Below are 17,557 nucleotides of genomic sequence, written 5' to 3'. Positions count from 1 at the left end.
TGGCTTCATGGAACATGTTTGGTATTATCCCTTCCTCCTAATTTGTTTGAAAGAGTTTATTTCTGAATGATTGGTAGAATTCATTTGTAAATCCATCTGGTCCTGGGATTTTGTTTTTGGGGAGGGTTTTGATTACCATTTCAATTTCACTGCTTGTAATTGGTCTCTTTAGGTATTCTATTTCTTCTTTATCTAGCTTTGGGTGATTGTAAAATTGTAGGAATTTGTCCCTCTCCTCTAGATTGTTGAACTTGTTTGCATATAACTGTTAATAGTAGTTTCTGATTATTCTTTTGATTTCTGCTGTGTCTGTTGTGATTTCTCCTCTTTCATTTGTGATCCTATTTATTTGTGCTTTCTCCCATTTTTCCTTTGTGAGCCTGGGCAGGGTTTGTCTGTCTTATTTATTTTTCTAAAAAAACAACTTTTGGTTTCATTGATCTTTTGGATTGTTTTTTAGTTTCTATTTCATTTATTTCTGCTCTGATTTTTATTATTCCTTTCTTCGACTCGTTTTGGGGTTTTTTGTTGTTCTTTTTCTGGTTCTTTGAGTTTTGAGATTAGGTTGTTTCTTTGAGTTCTTTTTTGTTTCTTGATGTCAGCCTGTATTGCTATATATTTTCCTCTTACTACTGCTTTTGCTGCATCCCATACATTTAGGAAATTGGTGTCCTCCTTGTTGTTCAATTCCAAGTATTTTTTAATTTCTTCTTTGATCTCTTCATTAGTCCAGTGGTCTTCCAGTAGTGTGGGTTTCAATCTCCATGAGGTTGGAGGTTCCCTGCCTTCATTTTATGGTTTATTTCTAGTTTGATGCCTTCATGGTCAGAGAAGATGGTTGGTATGATTTCAATCTTGGTGTATCTGTTGATATTTGTCTTGTGTCCCAGTATGTGACAAATCCTGGAGAAATCCATGTGCACTTGAGAAAAATGTGTACTCAGAATTTTTTGGGTGTAGTGTTCTATAGATGTCTGTTAAGCCCATGAGGTCTAGATCCTTATTTAGAGCTTTAGTGTCCTCAGTTATTTTTTGTCTAGTTGATCTATCCATTGTTGATAGTGGTGTGTTGAAGTCTCCTACTACATATGTGTTTTCTCTGATGTCTGTTTTTAGAGATGATAATAGTTGTCTGATAGATTTTGGTGCTCCTTCATTTGGTGAGTATATGTTAATGAGTGTTATGTCTTCTTGATGTATTGCCCCCTTGATCATAATGTAGTGACTGTCTGGGTCTCTTTTTATCTTTTTGAGTTTGAACTCTGTTTTGTCTGATATAAGTATAGCTGTTCCTGCCTCCTTGTTTGGTCCATTTGCTTGCAGTATTGTTTTCCATCCTTTTACTTTCAGTCTTTTTTTTTAAAGATTTGATTTATTTATTTATGCATATAAGAGCTGGGGTACAGACCAGAGGTGTGGATGATGAGAGGATTCACCAGAGACAGAGTGGGGAACAGAACAGGTAGATTCATTGAAATATACTGCTGAGGGAAGGAGCGGGTGAGTCAGAAGAGGTCTGCTGCACCATGTGGGTTGCTCCCTGGCCACTATGGGGATTGAACTCGTGCTTCAGTGGTTCTGTAGTGCTTCATAGGTTGCGTCTTAACTCCTTGGGCCACTAGGGAGGCCCCTACTTTCAGTCTATTTTTATCTTTTGTAGTTAAATGTGTTTCCTGGAGACAGCAAAAGGTTGTGTTTGGTTTTTTAATCCAGCCTGCAGCTCTGTGTCTTTTTATTAAAGAGTTTAGTCCATTTACATTTAGAGTTAATATTGATATGTCAGGACCTCCCTGTTGGCCCAGCGGTTGAGAACTGGGTTTCGATGCTGCCCGCAGCCTCTGCAGCGCTGATTCGATCCCTGGCCGCTGGTGAGGGTCCCACATGGCGCACTGACCTCTCCTGCCAGGCCCGCTGCTTCCCTCAGCAGTATCCTTCGTCAGTCTGCCTGTTCTGCTCCCCGCTCTGGCTCTGGTGAATTCCTTCACCCTCCCATGCTTCTGACTGTACCTAGTACTCATATAAATAAATAATTAAATAAATAAATCTTTTAAAAAATATTGATATGTTAGCATCTATATTTTCCATTTTGTTTGTCTTTTCTCTGTTTTTATTTATTTATTTAAAGAAAAATTTTTTGTCTTGTTTCTTTCTTATTCATCCCTCTGTTGGTTCTGGCTTTAGGATTCCTTGTAGTATTTTTTGGAGTAGGGTTTAGTCGTAATGAAATGCCATAGTTTCTGTTTGTCTAGGAAGGTCCTTATTTTTTCTTCATAGAAGAAAGAAAGCTTTGCAGGATAGTGTTATCTTTTTTCTTTTTTTATGATTTGTATATTTATACAAGCACTGGGTACAGTCAGAAGCACCGGAGGGTGAGAGAATTCACCAGAGCCAGAGCAGGGAGCAAAGCAGGCAGACTGACACAGTACACTGCTGAGGGGAGCAGCAGGCGGCAGGAGATGTCTGTACGCCATGTGGGACCCTTGCCGGGCAGCCGGGGATCGAACTGGTGCTGCAGAGGCTGGGGGCAGCTTCGCTGCCCAGCCAGCACTCAACTACTGTGCCACCGGGGAGGCCTGGGATAGTGTTATCTTGGTTGGCATTTTTTGTCTTGGATTTTGTTGACTATGTCCCTCCACTCTCTCCTTGCCCATAGTGTTTCTTCAGACAAGTCTGATGGCAGCCTGATTGGTTTTTCTTTGTATGTTATCTGTTTCTTCCTTCTTGTCAGCTTCATTATTTTTTCCTTGTCTTGGATTCCTGGGAACTTTACTATTATGAATCTTGCTGTATTTTTCCTTTCATCATGGAAGTTTGGTGTTCTTCTGGCTTCTTTTATGTCTATTATCAGCTCCTTCTTCACGTTTAGGAAGTTGTCTTCAATTATTTCCTTGAATGTTTTCTGTTCCTATGTCTCTCTCTCCTCTCCTTCTGAGATTCTTATAACTCTTATATTTCCTTTCCTCATGGAGTCAGATAGTTCTCGAAGTCTTTCTTCATTCTTTTTCCTTCATACTTCTCTTTGTTTTTCTATTTTGGTTCTTTTTATTTCTGTGTCTTCAAGAGCACTTATTTGTGCTCTCTTCCATTTCATCTATTCTGCTTTCTTTGCTTTTTCCAGAGTTCTTTATTTCCTCCATTAATCCTTTGATCTCCTGCATTTCTTTCACTTCCCTCTTTAGGGACTCAATTTCATTCTTCTGATCATTGATTATTTTTCCCACATCATTTTCAACTTTGTTCAGTTTTTTAATCATGGCGATTTTAAATTCTCTATCTGGAGGACTCATAAGTTCCTTTAAGTCACTGGTCTTGCAGTCTGGTGTTTAATTGTCTTTTTGTGGTGTGTCTTTTCCCTGGGGATGTGCTTGGTTGCTTTTAATTTTTCTTCTCCCTGCTTCTTGTTTTCTAATTTGTCCTATACATTGGGACAATGTGTTACTGGTGTTACTGGTACTGGCCAGCATCTCTTTGGTGTGCTCTTTCTGGGATGTCGGGAACTGGTGGTCCAATCGAGTCCAATATTGTTATACCAGAAGTCCAGTAGGGCAGTGTTATTATGGATATATTAATGGTCGCTATCCCTGAAAATCTCCTCCTTCTGTGTTTGTTTAATTCCAGAGGTGGGTCTTGAGGTCCCATAGACTGACCTGGTGGTGGCTGGATTGCCCACTGGCTCCAAATCACTGGATCCCCTCCTGTGCTCCGACTCATTGCCAGGCGGGGCCTGGTTTGTGGGGACCTTCAGCTCACCTCTGACTATGGGGACAGCCCTTTCTCAGTTCCACACAACAGCTTTGGCACACAGAATTCCCTGTCTAAATATGGCGCATCTGCCAGGCACTTCCCTGTGCCTTGGGTCTGCCCCCGCTGTGCCATATCCCCCTCTGGGCTCTGACTCCCTACTAGGTGGGGCATTCAGCTCACCTCTGTCTGTGGGGACAGCCCTTTCTCAGTTCCACATAACAGCTTTGGTGAGGTTGGATGCATGCAGAATTTCCTGTCTAAATATGGCGCGTCAGTCATAAATTTTTTAAAGTTGATTATAAAATTGTCACTGTCCAATATTGCATATTCTGAATTCCATTTTTATTAGCAAAAAATTGACTTATTTGTCCTATATATGTAAGTAAAGAGTTTTCTGAACATGACTAAGTATACTAAAATACTTTTAATTTTTAACAGCATTCAACTATGACAACAACATTGAGGAGATTGGGTGAAGATATATTCAAAGGAGTAGTAACTAAGGGAATTCAGGATAATTCTTTAGAGCCTTCTGTGGAGAATAAACCAAAGACAGCTGTTTTCTTCAAGAGCTCCAATTTACCATTAAGATTTTTATCAACTTTAATTGTTCTCAAAACAGTCACTCAAGGTAAGGTTTAAAGTGTGCTTATGGTATAATGTTTCTTGTAAATAGCTAAAGAGAAGCTGTATAATAAAGTAATTCTTACATCTTCAGAATAACATTTTTTTCTAATTGTGGAACATTATAAAAAGTGCTATATATACTCACTAAATTTGAGAAAATGGAATAGTTAGCTCATCTTCAGTCCTTTGTTTATTCTGATCATGTACCCATAGCAGTCTTTGCTTACCACTGAAATTGCATTTACTGTATAGTATTGAAATTGCCAGATATTTTCTGCTAAAGCAAGTGTTGGCAGACAATAAGCTCGTGGGCCAAATAGGAACCTGCATTTGCTTTGTAAATAAAGTATTATTGAACATAGCCATGCACATTTGTTACCTAGTGTCCTATTTTTTTTTGTCTTAAAATGTCATGACTGAGTAGTCGGCAGCAGAGACTGTAAGTTCCTTCAAAGCAGAGACTAAGTTTCTTCAAAACATATTATTATGTGGCCCTTTACATTTAAAGTTTGTTGATCCCTATTTTAGCTTGAAAGTTTAATGGGGGGGAAAATGACCATGTTTACCACTGTCATCTCCCTGTGGCTAGCATAGTGCTGGATGTATAAATGTGAATAAGAAAATTAATTGCATTATCAGCTTTAAAAAAAAGTTATGACTATATTTTTCTAAAAGAACTGGGCTATCTATAGAAATAAGAAATTTAGAAACAACAGTTTTTCTAAGAATAAATCAGAAGAACAATGGAAATAAGATTCAATCTGAAAACAATTAGGAACGAACTATTATCCACTGTAAGTAGTTACCTTTTTAGATTTTTAAATATGAGAATATTTGTTAAAATAAGTGATATCAATGTAATCAAACTGTTCATGATATCGGTGTAATCAAAAGAACTGAGATAAGCTACCTCCTCCACAGCCTCCCCAGGATCCTCAAACTTGCATGCTCTAAAGTGATTCTGCCATCCACTACATAAAGACAAAGCATACTCTTAATGTTTAAGATTTTTAGTAGAATGATTATACATATAGAGGGAAGAATAGAAACAATACATTTTTCAAAAAAAAAACACTCATTTACCCAGCCTCACATGAGTAAAATGCCCAGCCAAACAGGATTGATCCAAACTGGGGTGACTGAGACCTGAAAAGTTGCCACAAGTCTAAGGCACCTTTTGGCAGGGAACCATAGCAAAGGAGCAAAGGAGCCAGGCAAGTCTGGGATGACAGGAGCAAAATCAAAGTACAAATCAAGGTAACAGCTGCTATTGTCAGAATAAATGGACTCCCCACATGTCTCTCACCCACATGTGTCTTCCTCTTTCAAGGCAGGGAGAGGAATACCCCAGAACTCCCAAACCTGCGTGCTCTAAATAGGTTCTGCCATCTGCCACATTAAGGCAAAACATAATCTGGTGCGTAAGACCTTTTATGGGAAGGAACTTTAATATGATTAGGTGCAATAGAGAAAAGAGGAAGAATAAAGTTTCCAGATCAAGCACCCAAGGTTACCCGTCCTCATGTGGATAAATGTCCAGCCAAACAGGGTTGGCTCAAAGCAAGGTGCGAAAGCCTGCCACAAGTCTAAAGCACCTTCTGGTGGGGACCCATAGAAAAGGGTCAGAAACAGCCAGACAAGTCTGGGAGGAAAAAGAGCAAGATGAAAACCAAGATAAAAGCTGTCATTGTTAACCTCCCCATGGGTTTCTCACCCACAACTGTTTCAGTCAGTCCAGGACCAAGAAGCAAGCAGTTTCATCATATGTCTCTCTGCTCCACGTGCCTCCTCCAGGTCTCCTCCTTGCTGTCCATCCTACTTCCTTTCTTTTTTGGTCTCCTCTCCAGCTTCTTCTCCTCCCTCCTCAGCTCTACACTCCCTTGGGTGGGAACCTGGAACCTTCGCTTTTTATGGGGACCTTCCTGTACATTACTTGTACATGTCTTGACTCCATGTGCCTCCTTCAACTACCCCAAGTCTCTGGGACAAGTCCAAAGGCAAGATGCAAGTAGCCCTTCTGTGTGTCTCTCGTTTCTCTTTTGTGTATTCCCCTTCCTGTTTCCTCCAAGTGTTTCTTCTCTGTGTCATACTTGTTGTGTCTCCTGCCTTCCATCTTATGTAGCTTCACCCAGGCCTCTCAGCTCCACCCCCTCATTAGGTGGGGCAGGGAATATATAACCTCCCCCTTTTATGGAGATGCCTTTGTTACAAAACAAGAAATATGCTATCTTTCTATCTTTCTTGTTAAATCATATAACCCATTCTGGTTTGTTTTTTTTTTAAGTGGGCAATAGCAGTAATTTAATTTGACTTTTTGAATGGAATTTAAGTAAAAATCAAAAGCTGTAACTATCTTTTTAGATATTTTCTTCCTTACAGTTCTGAAAGTTATAATAGACTAGGTGGTAATGACTATTTGAAATATCACTTATGAGAAGAAGGCTATTAGTCCAAAATAAAATTAACATATCAACATATATCCTTTGATAAAACATAATATTCATTACTGATAAAATCCATAAAATAGAGAATAAAATAGGAGGGAATTAAGTGCTCCTTGTCACCTTTGTACACGTCATCATTGCTCATGTTAACTCTCTGCAATGAGCCATAAAAAATGAAGAATGAGGGCCTCCCCTGGTGGCGCAGCAGTTGAGCGCTGGGCTGCAAAGCTTCCCACAGCCTCTGCAGCACCGGTTTGATCCCCAGCCGCCGGCGAGGGTCCCACATGGCGTGCGGACCTCTCCTGCCAGGGTCGCTGCTCCCCTCAGCAGTGTATTTCGTCAGTCTGTCTGTTCTGTTCCTCGCTTTGTCTCTGGTGAATCCGCTCACCCTCCCACACTCCTGAGTGTACCCAGTGCTTGTATAAATAAAGAAATAAATCTTTAAAAAAAAATGAAGAATGTATATTGGAAAGGAATAGAAAAAAATACTAATCTGTGAACTGGCTAAGAAATTTATTGAACATAATGTGCTATGATCTCAATATTTGCATCCTCTAAAAATTGATGTATTGAAATCCTATCCCCCCACATGATGGTATTAGAAGGTGTAGGACCTTTGTCCTTGAGGTTGCCATCTTCATGAATGGGATTAGTGCCTTTAAGAAGGAGGTTCCACAGTGGTCCCTAGCTCCTGGTACTGTTTCTTTTTTTTTTTTTTCCCCAAAGATTATTTATTTATATAAGCACTGGGTACAGTCAGAAGTGCAGGAGGGTGAGGGAATTCAACAAAGCCAGAGCAGGGAACAGAACAGGCAGACTGATGAAATATACACTGCTGAGGGGAGCAGCGAGTGCGGCAGGAGAGGTCTGCGTGCCATGTGGGACCCTCGCCAGCAGCTGGGGATCGAACAGGCACTGCAGAGGCTGTGGACAGCTTTGCAGCCCAGCGCTCAACTGCTGTGCCACCAGGGGAGGCCCTAAATAAATAAATCTTTAAAAAAAAAAAAAAGTCTGCATTTGGGCTACTTCTACAGACCTGCTATACTCATACCTGACCCTCAACTTCTTTAGATTCATACATTTATAAATTATGTACTTATACTTCAGGCTTAGAGAAATGTAAGGATTTATTGTAGTTCTCAGATAACTAAGGTTTGACCTAAGACTGTAGCTAAGAATTTCAACTCTAGAATCAGGCAACTAAGGTTTGAATAGCCATATCACTAGCTATGTGACTCTAGGTGGGCCCTGGATCTGTGTTTTCACCACACTATTTTTTTTTTTAAAGATTTATTTACTTATTTATACAAGCACTGGGTACAGTCAGAAGTGTGGGAGGGTGAGAGAATTCACCAGAGCCAGAGCAGGGAACAGAACAGGCAGACTGACAAAATACACTGCTGAGGGGAGCAGCGGTTGCGGCATGAGAATTCTGTGCGCCATGTGGGACCCTCGCCAGCGGCTGGAGATTGAACCGGCGCTGCCTCGCAGCCCAGCACTTAACCGCTGCACCACCAGGGGAGGTCCCACACTATTTTTTAAAAAAGATTAAGTGAAGGCTATGCAAAGAGCAGCTCCTAACAAGCTAGGTGCTGCTATCCTGAACATCATTATTTTTTTATTATTACTTACTTTCTAAGAGTTGGTTTTATCTGAGATCAGAATTGATGTCTATTTAGACTGTATTTGATGTTCTATAACAAGCCACCAAACACTTGGTTGTTTAGAACCACTTTTGTTTACTAGCTCACAATTCTTTGGATTGGTAATTAGGGCTCAGCTAAACCGGGTGGCTACACTGGGCTGGGCTATTTTTGATTGGGCTTGTTCACATTTCTAGAACCTCTCCCTGGTTTTTCCTGATCAAGCAAACTAGCCTGGGCCTGTTTACATGGTGTCAGAAAACTGCCCAGGTGGAGAGTGGAAGAGGCATGGCCTCTTGAGACCAAGCTCACTTTCTCATTCACTCAAGTATCATTTCTGCTGCTTTATGTTGGTTAAAGTTACAGGGCTAGCCCAGATACAAAGAGAGGGAGTAGAGTTCACCTTTTAATGGGAGTTGCAGAGCACAGTTTCTAAATTTTTAAATCTACCATACAGGTTATGTAATGGAACACCCTATTTCATAGTGATTGATACCAACAGATTGGCTTTTGATAAGAAATAAAAAGGTTAGAATTAAATGTCAGGACTTTTTAAAAGACTCAGTGATATAGCATGTGCATGAAAATAAGTCAATTTGGGTACAATTGGTAACTATTTTTTTTAAATACTCTTTTAGGAGTTAAAGTGATTTTAATTTCAGAAAATCTTCACTATCAGAAAAATTAAAATGAGGATATAGTTTTTAATTCTCTCTAAAGATGTCAGTTAAAAAAAATCAAAGACCTTTTATACCCCCCCAAAGTTAATAAGACCATTTTTTTAAACTTTGCAACCTTGTTATATAACATTCAGTCTTTTTAATCTCAGGTTATGAATTAAGATGTGAAGTAATTTGTGTCAAATGCAGTAGGTGGCACTGTAGTAAAAACTTTTGTTCCTATGAATTGAACGAATGGTTCATCTACCCGAGTTGTTACAAAGTTTTCTCAAAAGACAAGTCAGAACAGAATCTAGCAACTCTGCGTAACCTAAATATACATTTATTTGCAATGTTTTATTTTATTGAAGCCCAAAAGTTAAGTATACACAATGTTAGTATTCTAAATTCTACTAAAAATAAAAATGGAGTATCCTATAAATTGATTCAGGGACACAAAGATCAGTTTCTCAAAATTCTTTCATATGTATTTTTTTTTTTTAAAGATTTATTTATTTATTTATACAAGCACTGGGTACAGTCAGAAGCGCGGGAGGGTGAGAGAATTCACCAGAGCCAGAGCGGGGAGCAGAGCAGGCAGAAGGACCGAAGTACACTGCTGAGGGGAGCAGCGGGTGGCAGGAGAGGTCTGAGCACCATGTGGGACCCTCACCCGGTGGCCGGGGATCGAACCAGCGCTGCAGAGGCTGCAGGCAGCTTTGCAGCCCAGCGCTCAACCGCTGCGCCACCGGGGAGGCCCAATATATGTATTTTAATGTCACACAGTTATTCAGCTTCTCGTTCTTGATAGGGTTTTAAATTTTTTCTTTTGTTTGTGTAAGCTGCAATGGCAAAGAAGAAATGCAACATGAGTTTGGAGGACAGTGAATTGTAGTGGGGTGATTCTATCATATTTTCAATATATATCTAGGGACCCACGTCTTTTTTTAAACAGAAATCCCAGTAGAAAAATCAACTCAGTTGTACTTGAACAGTGATTTAATTTTCAATTTTGAATAGTATTTTATTTATTTATTTATTAAGATTTATTTATTTATTAAGATTTATTTATTTATTTATTTATTTATACAAGCACTGGGTACAGCCAGAAGCACGGGAGGGTGAGAGAATTCACCAGAGCCAGAGCAGGGAGCAGGGCATGCAGAAGGACCGAAGTACACTGCTGAGGGGAGCAGTGGGCAGCAGGAGAGGTCTGCACGCCATGTGAGACCCTCCTCCGGTGGCCGGGGAGCAGCTGGGGATCGAACCGGTGCTGCAGAGGCTGCGGGCAGTTTCGCAACTCAGCGCTCAACTGCTGCGCCACCGGGGAGGCCCTTGAATAGTATTTTAAAGGAGAGTTTTAGAAGACTGGGATATTCTTGTATATATAAAAACAATGTAGAATTGTCATAAAAGTAGTCACATTGGTTGTTCGGTGTATTAAAATGGAGGTGAGATGCTGTTTGGTGTAATTTTAATGCATTCATTATGGTTAAATAAATGATTCTCTTCTGCCTCGCTGAGCTTCCCAACCACCTGTAGAACATCTTTCTTTTTTTTTTTTAATTAACATTTTAAAAGGGCAATTTTGTTAAGAAAATGAGAAAGAAGAAGAGGGACACCTGCATAGTCAGAGGCAGGCAGAGGAACTTCCCATCTGTGGAATATATTAAGGAACTTCTAGGGATTCTAGTCTAGCAGGTGCCTTCATAGCATTGGCCTTGGTAAAATCTTGTTGCCATTCTCAGATGTATCACCAAAAAATTGTAATGGGATGAGCATAGCCAGTCTTCTGAAGTTGTCTCTAAATGGCAGTTGCATCTTTTTGAGGAGGCAGAGTCTCATTTGGAACCAAGGAACTAAGTTTGTGTGAAGTTACATTTAAAATAAAAGCTTAGAAAGCAGTGACAATAAATTGTAGAAGCTGTTTTATAGATAGCAATACTAATGCTGTTTAAATTCTTGGAAGCATATGGTTAAATTGAATATGGAAAATAAATGTTACCTGTTGTATTTACTATTTAGATAGATAAGCATTGGGGTTTATTGCTATTTTAGTGTCAAAATATGAAAATTCTGAAGAAATTTACATTATAATTCCTCTTAACATTCACTTCTAACAAATTAGGGCAATAAATAATATTGCCTTATAATCTCAGGTCATTTAACTTATAATCTCAGGTCATTTAACTTTTGTTTTTTCTTTAGAATTTGTTAAAATGAGTGTAGTCACTTTTTGCCATCTGTTTATGGTCGCCAACTAGATTGCTAATATGGCAGTTAATTTTATTGTTGTTTTTCAGCTGACTATCTGGCTCAGGCATTTGATTCTCTTTGTATGGACTTAAAGACAGATGAAGGGAAAGTCTTGTTTTTGGAGTATCAAGCTGTTCCAGTAATATTAAGTCATCTAAGAATATCCAGTAAAGGACTCCTATCCAATGTCATTGATAGTTTACTTCAGATGACAGTGGAATCTAGTAAGTTCTTAATTCTATATACTTAAAGAAATGACAATGGAATGCTTATTCTCATCTCTTCTAAATGTGTAACTTTATATATATGATATTGTTGTATTTTACAATATAAATTCTTAAAAAATATTTTGAAAGCTAAGTAAAATCATTAATAGCATCACCAAGAATTATTAACCTAATCTTCAGTCCAAATTTTCACTAACTTGGCATAATTTCCAGTTATGAGGCTATACTCTGTAAATGTTACTCATATATTTGAGCCTCTTTTTAGATCTCTTTGGTCTCATCATTCTGACAGATCTAATCATAGATTTCCTGTTTGCTCAAAAAGAGTGAGATCATCAAATGTGTGTCTGGATCCACCTTCAGGTGAGAAAAAGAGCCACAGGCAAGGCCTTAGGCAGAAGCCTTTATATGAAAGTTACAGAAGTATATACTGCAAATAAATTATTTAACTGATTATGTCTTTAATATTTTCCTTACTGGGAGAACCTTAGTTATTTAGTTGTTATAATCTTAAACATTTTTTTTTCTTTAAAAATTTTTTTTTAAATCTCTGTTTACTTTTTACATATTATAGGATTTCTCACCTTAGGTGCTGTCACCATAGTTTACCCACCACCAAAGTTTCAACCATCCTGCACTCCACTCTGTTCCATGTGTTTGCTCCTCACCTGTTCTCTCCTCCTTTCCCAACCCCGTGACTTCCCTCCTGAATGTCTCAGATCTATTGTTTGCTTTCAAGGGTCAGTTTTACAGTTTGTCTGGTTTCTCTGGATTCCACATATAAGTGGTACCATCTGGTGTTTCTCCTTCTCCTTGTTGCTCACTTTGCTAAGAATAACCCATTCCAGTTCATCCAACTTTTTTTTTTTTTAATCACTGAGTAGTATTCCATGGTGTATATATACTAAAACTTCTCGATCCACTCATCTGTTCTGGGGCACTTAGGTTGTTTCCTTATCGTGGCTATTGTAAGTAGTGCCACTATAAACATAGGAGTGGTGGTTTCCTTTCAAACTACATTTTATGTGCTTTTTGGGTGATACCTAGGTGTGGACTTGCTGGGTCATATGGTAGGTCCATTTTTAGTCTTTTTAGGAATCTCTGTATTTCTTTCTATGAGGGCTGGACCAATCTATATTCCCACCAAGAGTTTAATAGGGTTCCTTTTTCTCCATGCCCTCACCAGCACTTGTTTGTGATTTTTTGATATGGACCCTCTTTAGGGAAGTGCCTTCCGCCCATTTTTTGATTGGGTTGTTTGTTTTCCTTTTGTTGAATTGTGGAAGTGCTTTATAGATCTTTGACATAAGTAATTTGGTGCGCAAATTATATACCAGATGTTTGGTGTGCAAATATTTTCTCCCATTCAGTAGGGTGTCTCTGTTTTGGTCACTGTCTCTTTTGCTGTATAGGAGCTTTTTAGTTTGATTTAGTCCCGGTTGTTTATTTTCTCCTTCGTTTAACTTGATGCTGAAGATGAGTCCACAAAGATGTTTCTGAAATTTTTGTCTTGAATTGTTTTGCCTGTTCTTTTTTTTTTTTTTTAATGGTATTGGATCTTATCCAAGTCTTTTATCCATTTGGAGTTGATTTTTGTGTATGGTGTGAGATAATGAACTAGTTTCATTATTCTCAATGTAGCAGTCCAGTTTTGCCAGCACCATTTATTTGAAGAGGCTTTCCTTGTTGCAGTTATAGAATTTGATCCTTTGTTGTATATTAGTTATCCATAAATGTGCGTGTTTTTTTTAAAAGATTTATTTATTTATACAAGCACTGGGTATAGTCAGAAGCGTGGGAGGGTGAGAGAATTCACCAGAGCCAGAATGGGGAACAGAACTGGCAGACTGACAAAATATACTGCTGAGGGAGCAGCGGGTGCGGCAGGAGAGGTCTGTCGCGCCATGTAGGACCCTTGCCTGAGGCCGGGGAACGCACCACCAGGAAGGCCCTGTTTTTGCATTTTGTTGGGTAGTTACCTAGGAGTGGAATTGCTGGATCATATGGTAAATCCATTTTTGTTCTTTTAAGAACTCTCGATATTTCTTTCTATAGTGGCTGGACCAGAGCAGGCAGACTGACAAAGTACACTGCTGAGGGGAGCAGCGGGCATGGCAGGAGAGGTCTACATGCCATGTGGGACCTTCGCTGGCGGCTGGGGATCGAACCAGTGCTGCAGAGGCTGCAGAGGCTGCTGGCAGCTTCGCAGCCCAGCACTCAACCGCTGCACCACCAGGGAGGCCCAAATGTGTGTTTTTATTTCTGGGCTTTCAGTTATATTCTGTTGGTCTGTGTGTCTGGTTTTGTTCAAGTACCATACTGTTTTAATTATTATGGTTTTATAGTACAGTTTGAAGTCTGGAAACGTTATGCCTCCATTTTTTCCCTTTTAGTCAGGAAAGCTTTGGCTATGTGACACTTTTTGAGGTGCAATATGAACATCAGTAATCTTTGTTCTATTTCTTTGAAGAAGCCATTGGGATTTTTCTTAGAATTGCATTTGAATCTATAAATTGCTTTGGGTAGGAGGGTCATATTGACAATGTTGTTTCTTCCAATCCATGAATAGGGAATATCTTTCCATTTCCTTGTGTCTTCTATTTAACAGTTTTAACAGTGTTTTATAGTTTACCTTGTATAGGTCTTTCACCTCCTTTGTTAGGTTTATTCCCAGGTATTTAATTTTGTGTATGTGAGATTATAAATAGGATGGTTTTCTTCATTTCTTCTTCTTCTAGTTCATCATTTGTATGCAGGCAACAGATTTTTGTGTGTTGATTTTGTATCTTTGCACTTTGCAGAACTAGTTTATTGTTTCCATATAAATGTTCTTACTATTCCCTTAATTTTTGCAGTGTCTGTTGTGACTTCTCCTATTTCATTTTTGGCCCTATTTTAGTTTTCTCCTTTTTCTCAGTGAGCCCAGCTAAAGGTTTAAATATTTTGTTAATTTTATCAAAGAACCAGCTTTTCATTATATTGGTCTGTAAGACTATCTTTCTGATTTCTATTTCATTTATTTCTGCTCCATTTTTTATTATTTCCTTCTTTTACTGACTTTTGGATTGTTTTGTTCTTTATCTAATTCCTTGAGATGAGAGGCAAGGTTATTTATCTGGGCTCTTTCTAGTATTTAATATGGGCCTGTATTGCTATACACTTCGCTCTTAATACTGCTTTTGCTTTGTCGCATACATTCGGAAAGTTTGTGTCTCATTATCATTTGTCTTGGAGTATTTTTTGATTTCTTCTTTGAGTTCCTCATTAACCTAGTAGTTGTTCACTTAGTGTATTTACAGTTCTTTCTCCACATGTTAAAGTGTTTCCCTATTTTCTTTTTTGTAGTTAATTTGTAGTTTAGTACCTTTATTATTTTTTTTTTAAGATTTATTTTTTATTTATACAGAAGCTGGGATACAGGCCAGAGTCACGGGAGGGTGAGAGAATTCACGAGAGACAGAGCGGGATTCAGATCAGGCAGATGGACCGAAAGCACTGCTGAGTGGAGCAGCAGGCAAGACAGGAGAGGTCTGCCTCGCCATGTGGGATTCTCCCTGGCCAGCCGGGAATTGAACCGGCACTACAGAGGCTGCAGACAGCTTCGCAGCGCTGCGCTCACACGCTGTGCCAATGGGGAGGCTCCGTTTAGTACCTTTATGGTCAGAGAAGATACTTGGTATAATTTCTATCTTCATTAATTTGTAGATGTTTGTCTTGTGACCCAGTATGTGGTCAGTCCTGGAGAAAGACTCTGTGCACTTGAGAAAAATTTGTATTAAGATTTTTGGGGGGATGTAGTACCCTATTAATGCCTAATAGACCTGTGCTCTAGTTCTTTGCTTAGGGAGATTATGTTCTTATTTATTTGCTGTCTCTTTAATCTGTCCTTTGGTAAAAGTGGATCTTGAAGTCTCCAACTATATATATATGTATATTATATTAATACATATATATATATATATTTCCCCTCTAATGTCTGCTTTTAATTTGATAGAAGTTGTCTGATGTATTTTGATGCTCCTTCATTTGGCGAGTATTGATGAGTGATATGTCTTCCTGATATATTGCTCTCTTGATCATGATATAGTGTCCATCAAATCTCATTACCTTTTTAACCTGGAAATTAATTTTATCTAATATAAGTATGGTTTTCTCTAGCTTTCTTTTGGTGCCATTTGCTTGTATAATTTTTTCCCCATCATTTTACTTTCTGTGTTTTTTCTTGGGGATTAGATGTATTTCTAGGAGGAAGCAGAAGGTTGAATTCTGTTTCATAATCCAACTTGATACTCTGTGTCTTTTTATTGGTTTGCTACATCTGTTGACACTTTGAATGATTATTGATATGTAAAGATCTGTTATTGTCATTTTGTTTCTAGCTTTGTAGTTCTGTTTTATTTATTTAGTTATTTGTGTTCATTCCTCCCTGGAGTAAATCATAAAGCTTCTTTTAATATTTCTTTGGGTTAGGGATATGCAGACTCCCTGAGATTTTCTTTGTCTGAAAAGTTCCTTATTTTTCTCTCATGCAGAAGGAGAGCTTTGCAGGGTAAGATATTCTTGGCTGGCCTTTTTTTTGTCTTGGAGTATTATGAATATGTCACTCCATTCTCCTCCTACCCATAGTGTTTGTTCAGAGAAATCGATGTTAGTTTGATAGTATTTCTTTATAAGTTAACTGTTTCTTACCCCTCATCAGCTTCAAATCGTTTTCTTTGTCTTGGTCTCATGGATGTTTTAATATTATGTGTGGTGGAGTACTTTTCGTATTATCTAGGTAGCTTGGTGATCTTCTTGCTTTTTGTATTTGTGTATTTATCTCCTTCAGTTTTGGGAAGTTTTCTTTCTTTACACCTGTAATAATTTTTCAGTTACCTTCTCTTTTCCTTCTAGGATTCCTATATTCTTATATTTCCTTTCCTCATGGTGTAAGATAACTGTTGAAGTGTTTCTTCTTTCTCTTTCCTTGTATCTCTTTTTCTACTTTGCTTCTTAACACTTTTTCATTTTGAGATTATTGATTGATTTTTTCTATTTGATTATTCCTATTTACATGACTTTCTCCCAGAATTTTTTGGTGTGTCATGCAATTCTGTTATTTTAAAATTTTCTTTTTAAAATTCAGTTTTGATCTTCTGTTTGTTTATTGTATTTTTCATAGTACTTAGTTCCTTTCCTGAGTTTTCTTGGTATTGTTTTGATTCTTTAATGTTCTTTTTTTCTTTTTGTTTTTCTGAGTATGTACTTTTTTCTTCTTTTAAACTTTTTAATTTTCTTATATTGTTCATTTTTGTACAGTATTTTGATTTCTCCTTCTGGTGTTGTCTCTGAATCTCTCACCACCATATTAGCAGTGAACTGTCACCATAGTCCCTTGTGTTCATCCCTCCCATTTTGATCTCTTTCCCTCACCCTCCCTTACTATATTCCTCAGAGCTATAGTTTGCAAGTTTTGTCTCTTTTTTTTTAACACTTTGTTCAGCTTCCCCATATTCCTCCTATAAGTTACAACACCTGATATTTTTCTTTTTTTTAATTTCATTTTATTTTAGAGATAGTTTACATCATTCTTCCTTTTTGTACAATGCATGCTTTCTCCTCTCAGGTGTAGTCCCCACAAAATTCCCATGCACCATCACCATAGTAGTCCCTTGTATAAGAACACATCCCTTCCCCTGTTTTGATTCTTCTTCTCCCCCTCCCCTGCAGAGTGTCTCGTATTAATAGTTACCTGTTAATTTTTTAAAATTTATAATTTTTCTCCCTAAAATCCTTATGTGGTTCTGCTACATTCCTCCTATAAGTGAAACCATCCAATATTTTTCTTTTTCCTGCTAGTTTATTTCACTGAGCATAATTCCTTCTAGCATCATTAATGTTGCTGTGAATGCCATGAGTTTATCTTTTTGATTGCTGAATAGTATTCCATTGTATATATGTAACACATCTTATTGATC

General features: G+C 38.2%; 1 protein-coding gene across 6 annotated transcripts in view; it reads left to right on the top strand.

The window, feature by feature from the left end:
- Nucleotides 1-17,557, top strand: part of CCDC138 (coiled-coil domain containing 138) — a 149,389-nt gene that overhangs the window by 117,847 nt on the left and 13,985 nt on the right. For all 6 annotated transcript variants that reach the window (XM_037527394.1, XM_037527398.2, XM_037527396.2 and 3 more), the window contains 2 exons: nucleotides 4,183-4,375; nucleotides 11,421-11,597. In XM_037527394.1, the coding sequence (XP_037383291.1) occupies nucleotides 4,183-4,375; nucleotides 11,421-11,597 (370 nt within the window). The remainder of the gene's footprint in view (nucleotides 1-4,182; nucleotides 4,376-11,420; nucleotides 11,598-17,557) is intronic.

Source organism: Talpa occidentalis, unplaced genomic scaffold, assembly GCF_014898055.3.
Source record: "Talpa occidentalis isolate TD23 unplaced genomic scaffold, MPIMG_talOcc4v2.1 talOcc4.5, whole genome shotgun sequence".
Taxonomy (NCBI): Eukaryota; Metazoa; Chordata; class Mammalia; order Eulipotyphla; family Talpidae; genus Talpa; species Talpa occidentalis.
This window is presented reverse-complemented; position numbering and strand designations above follow the sequence as displayed.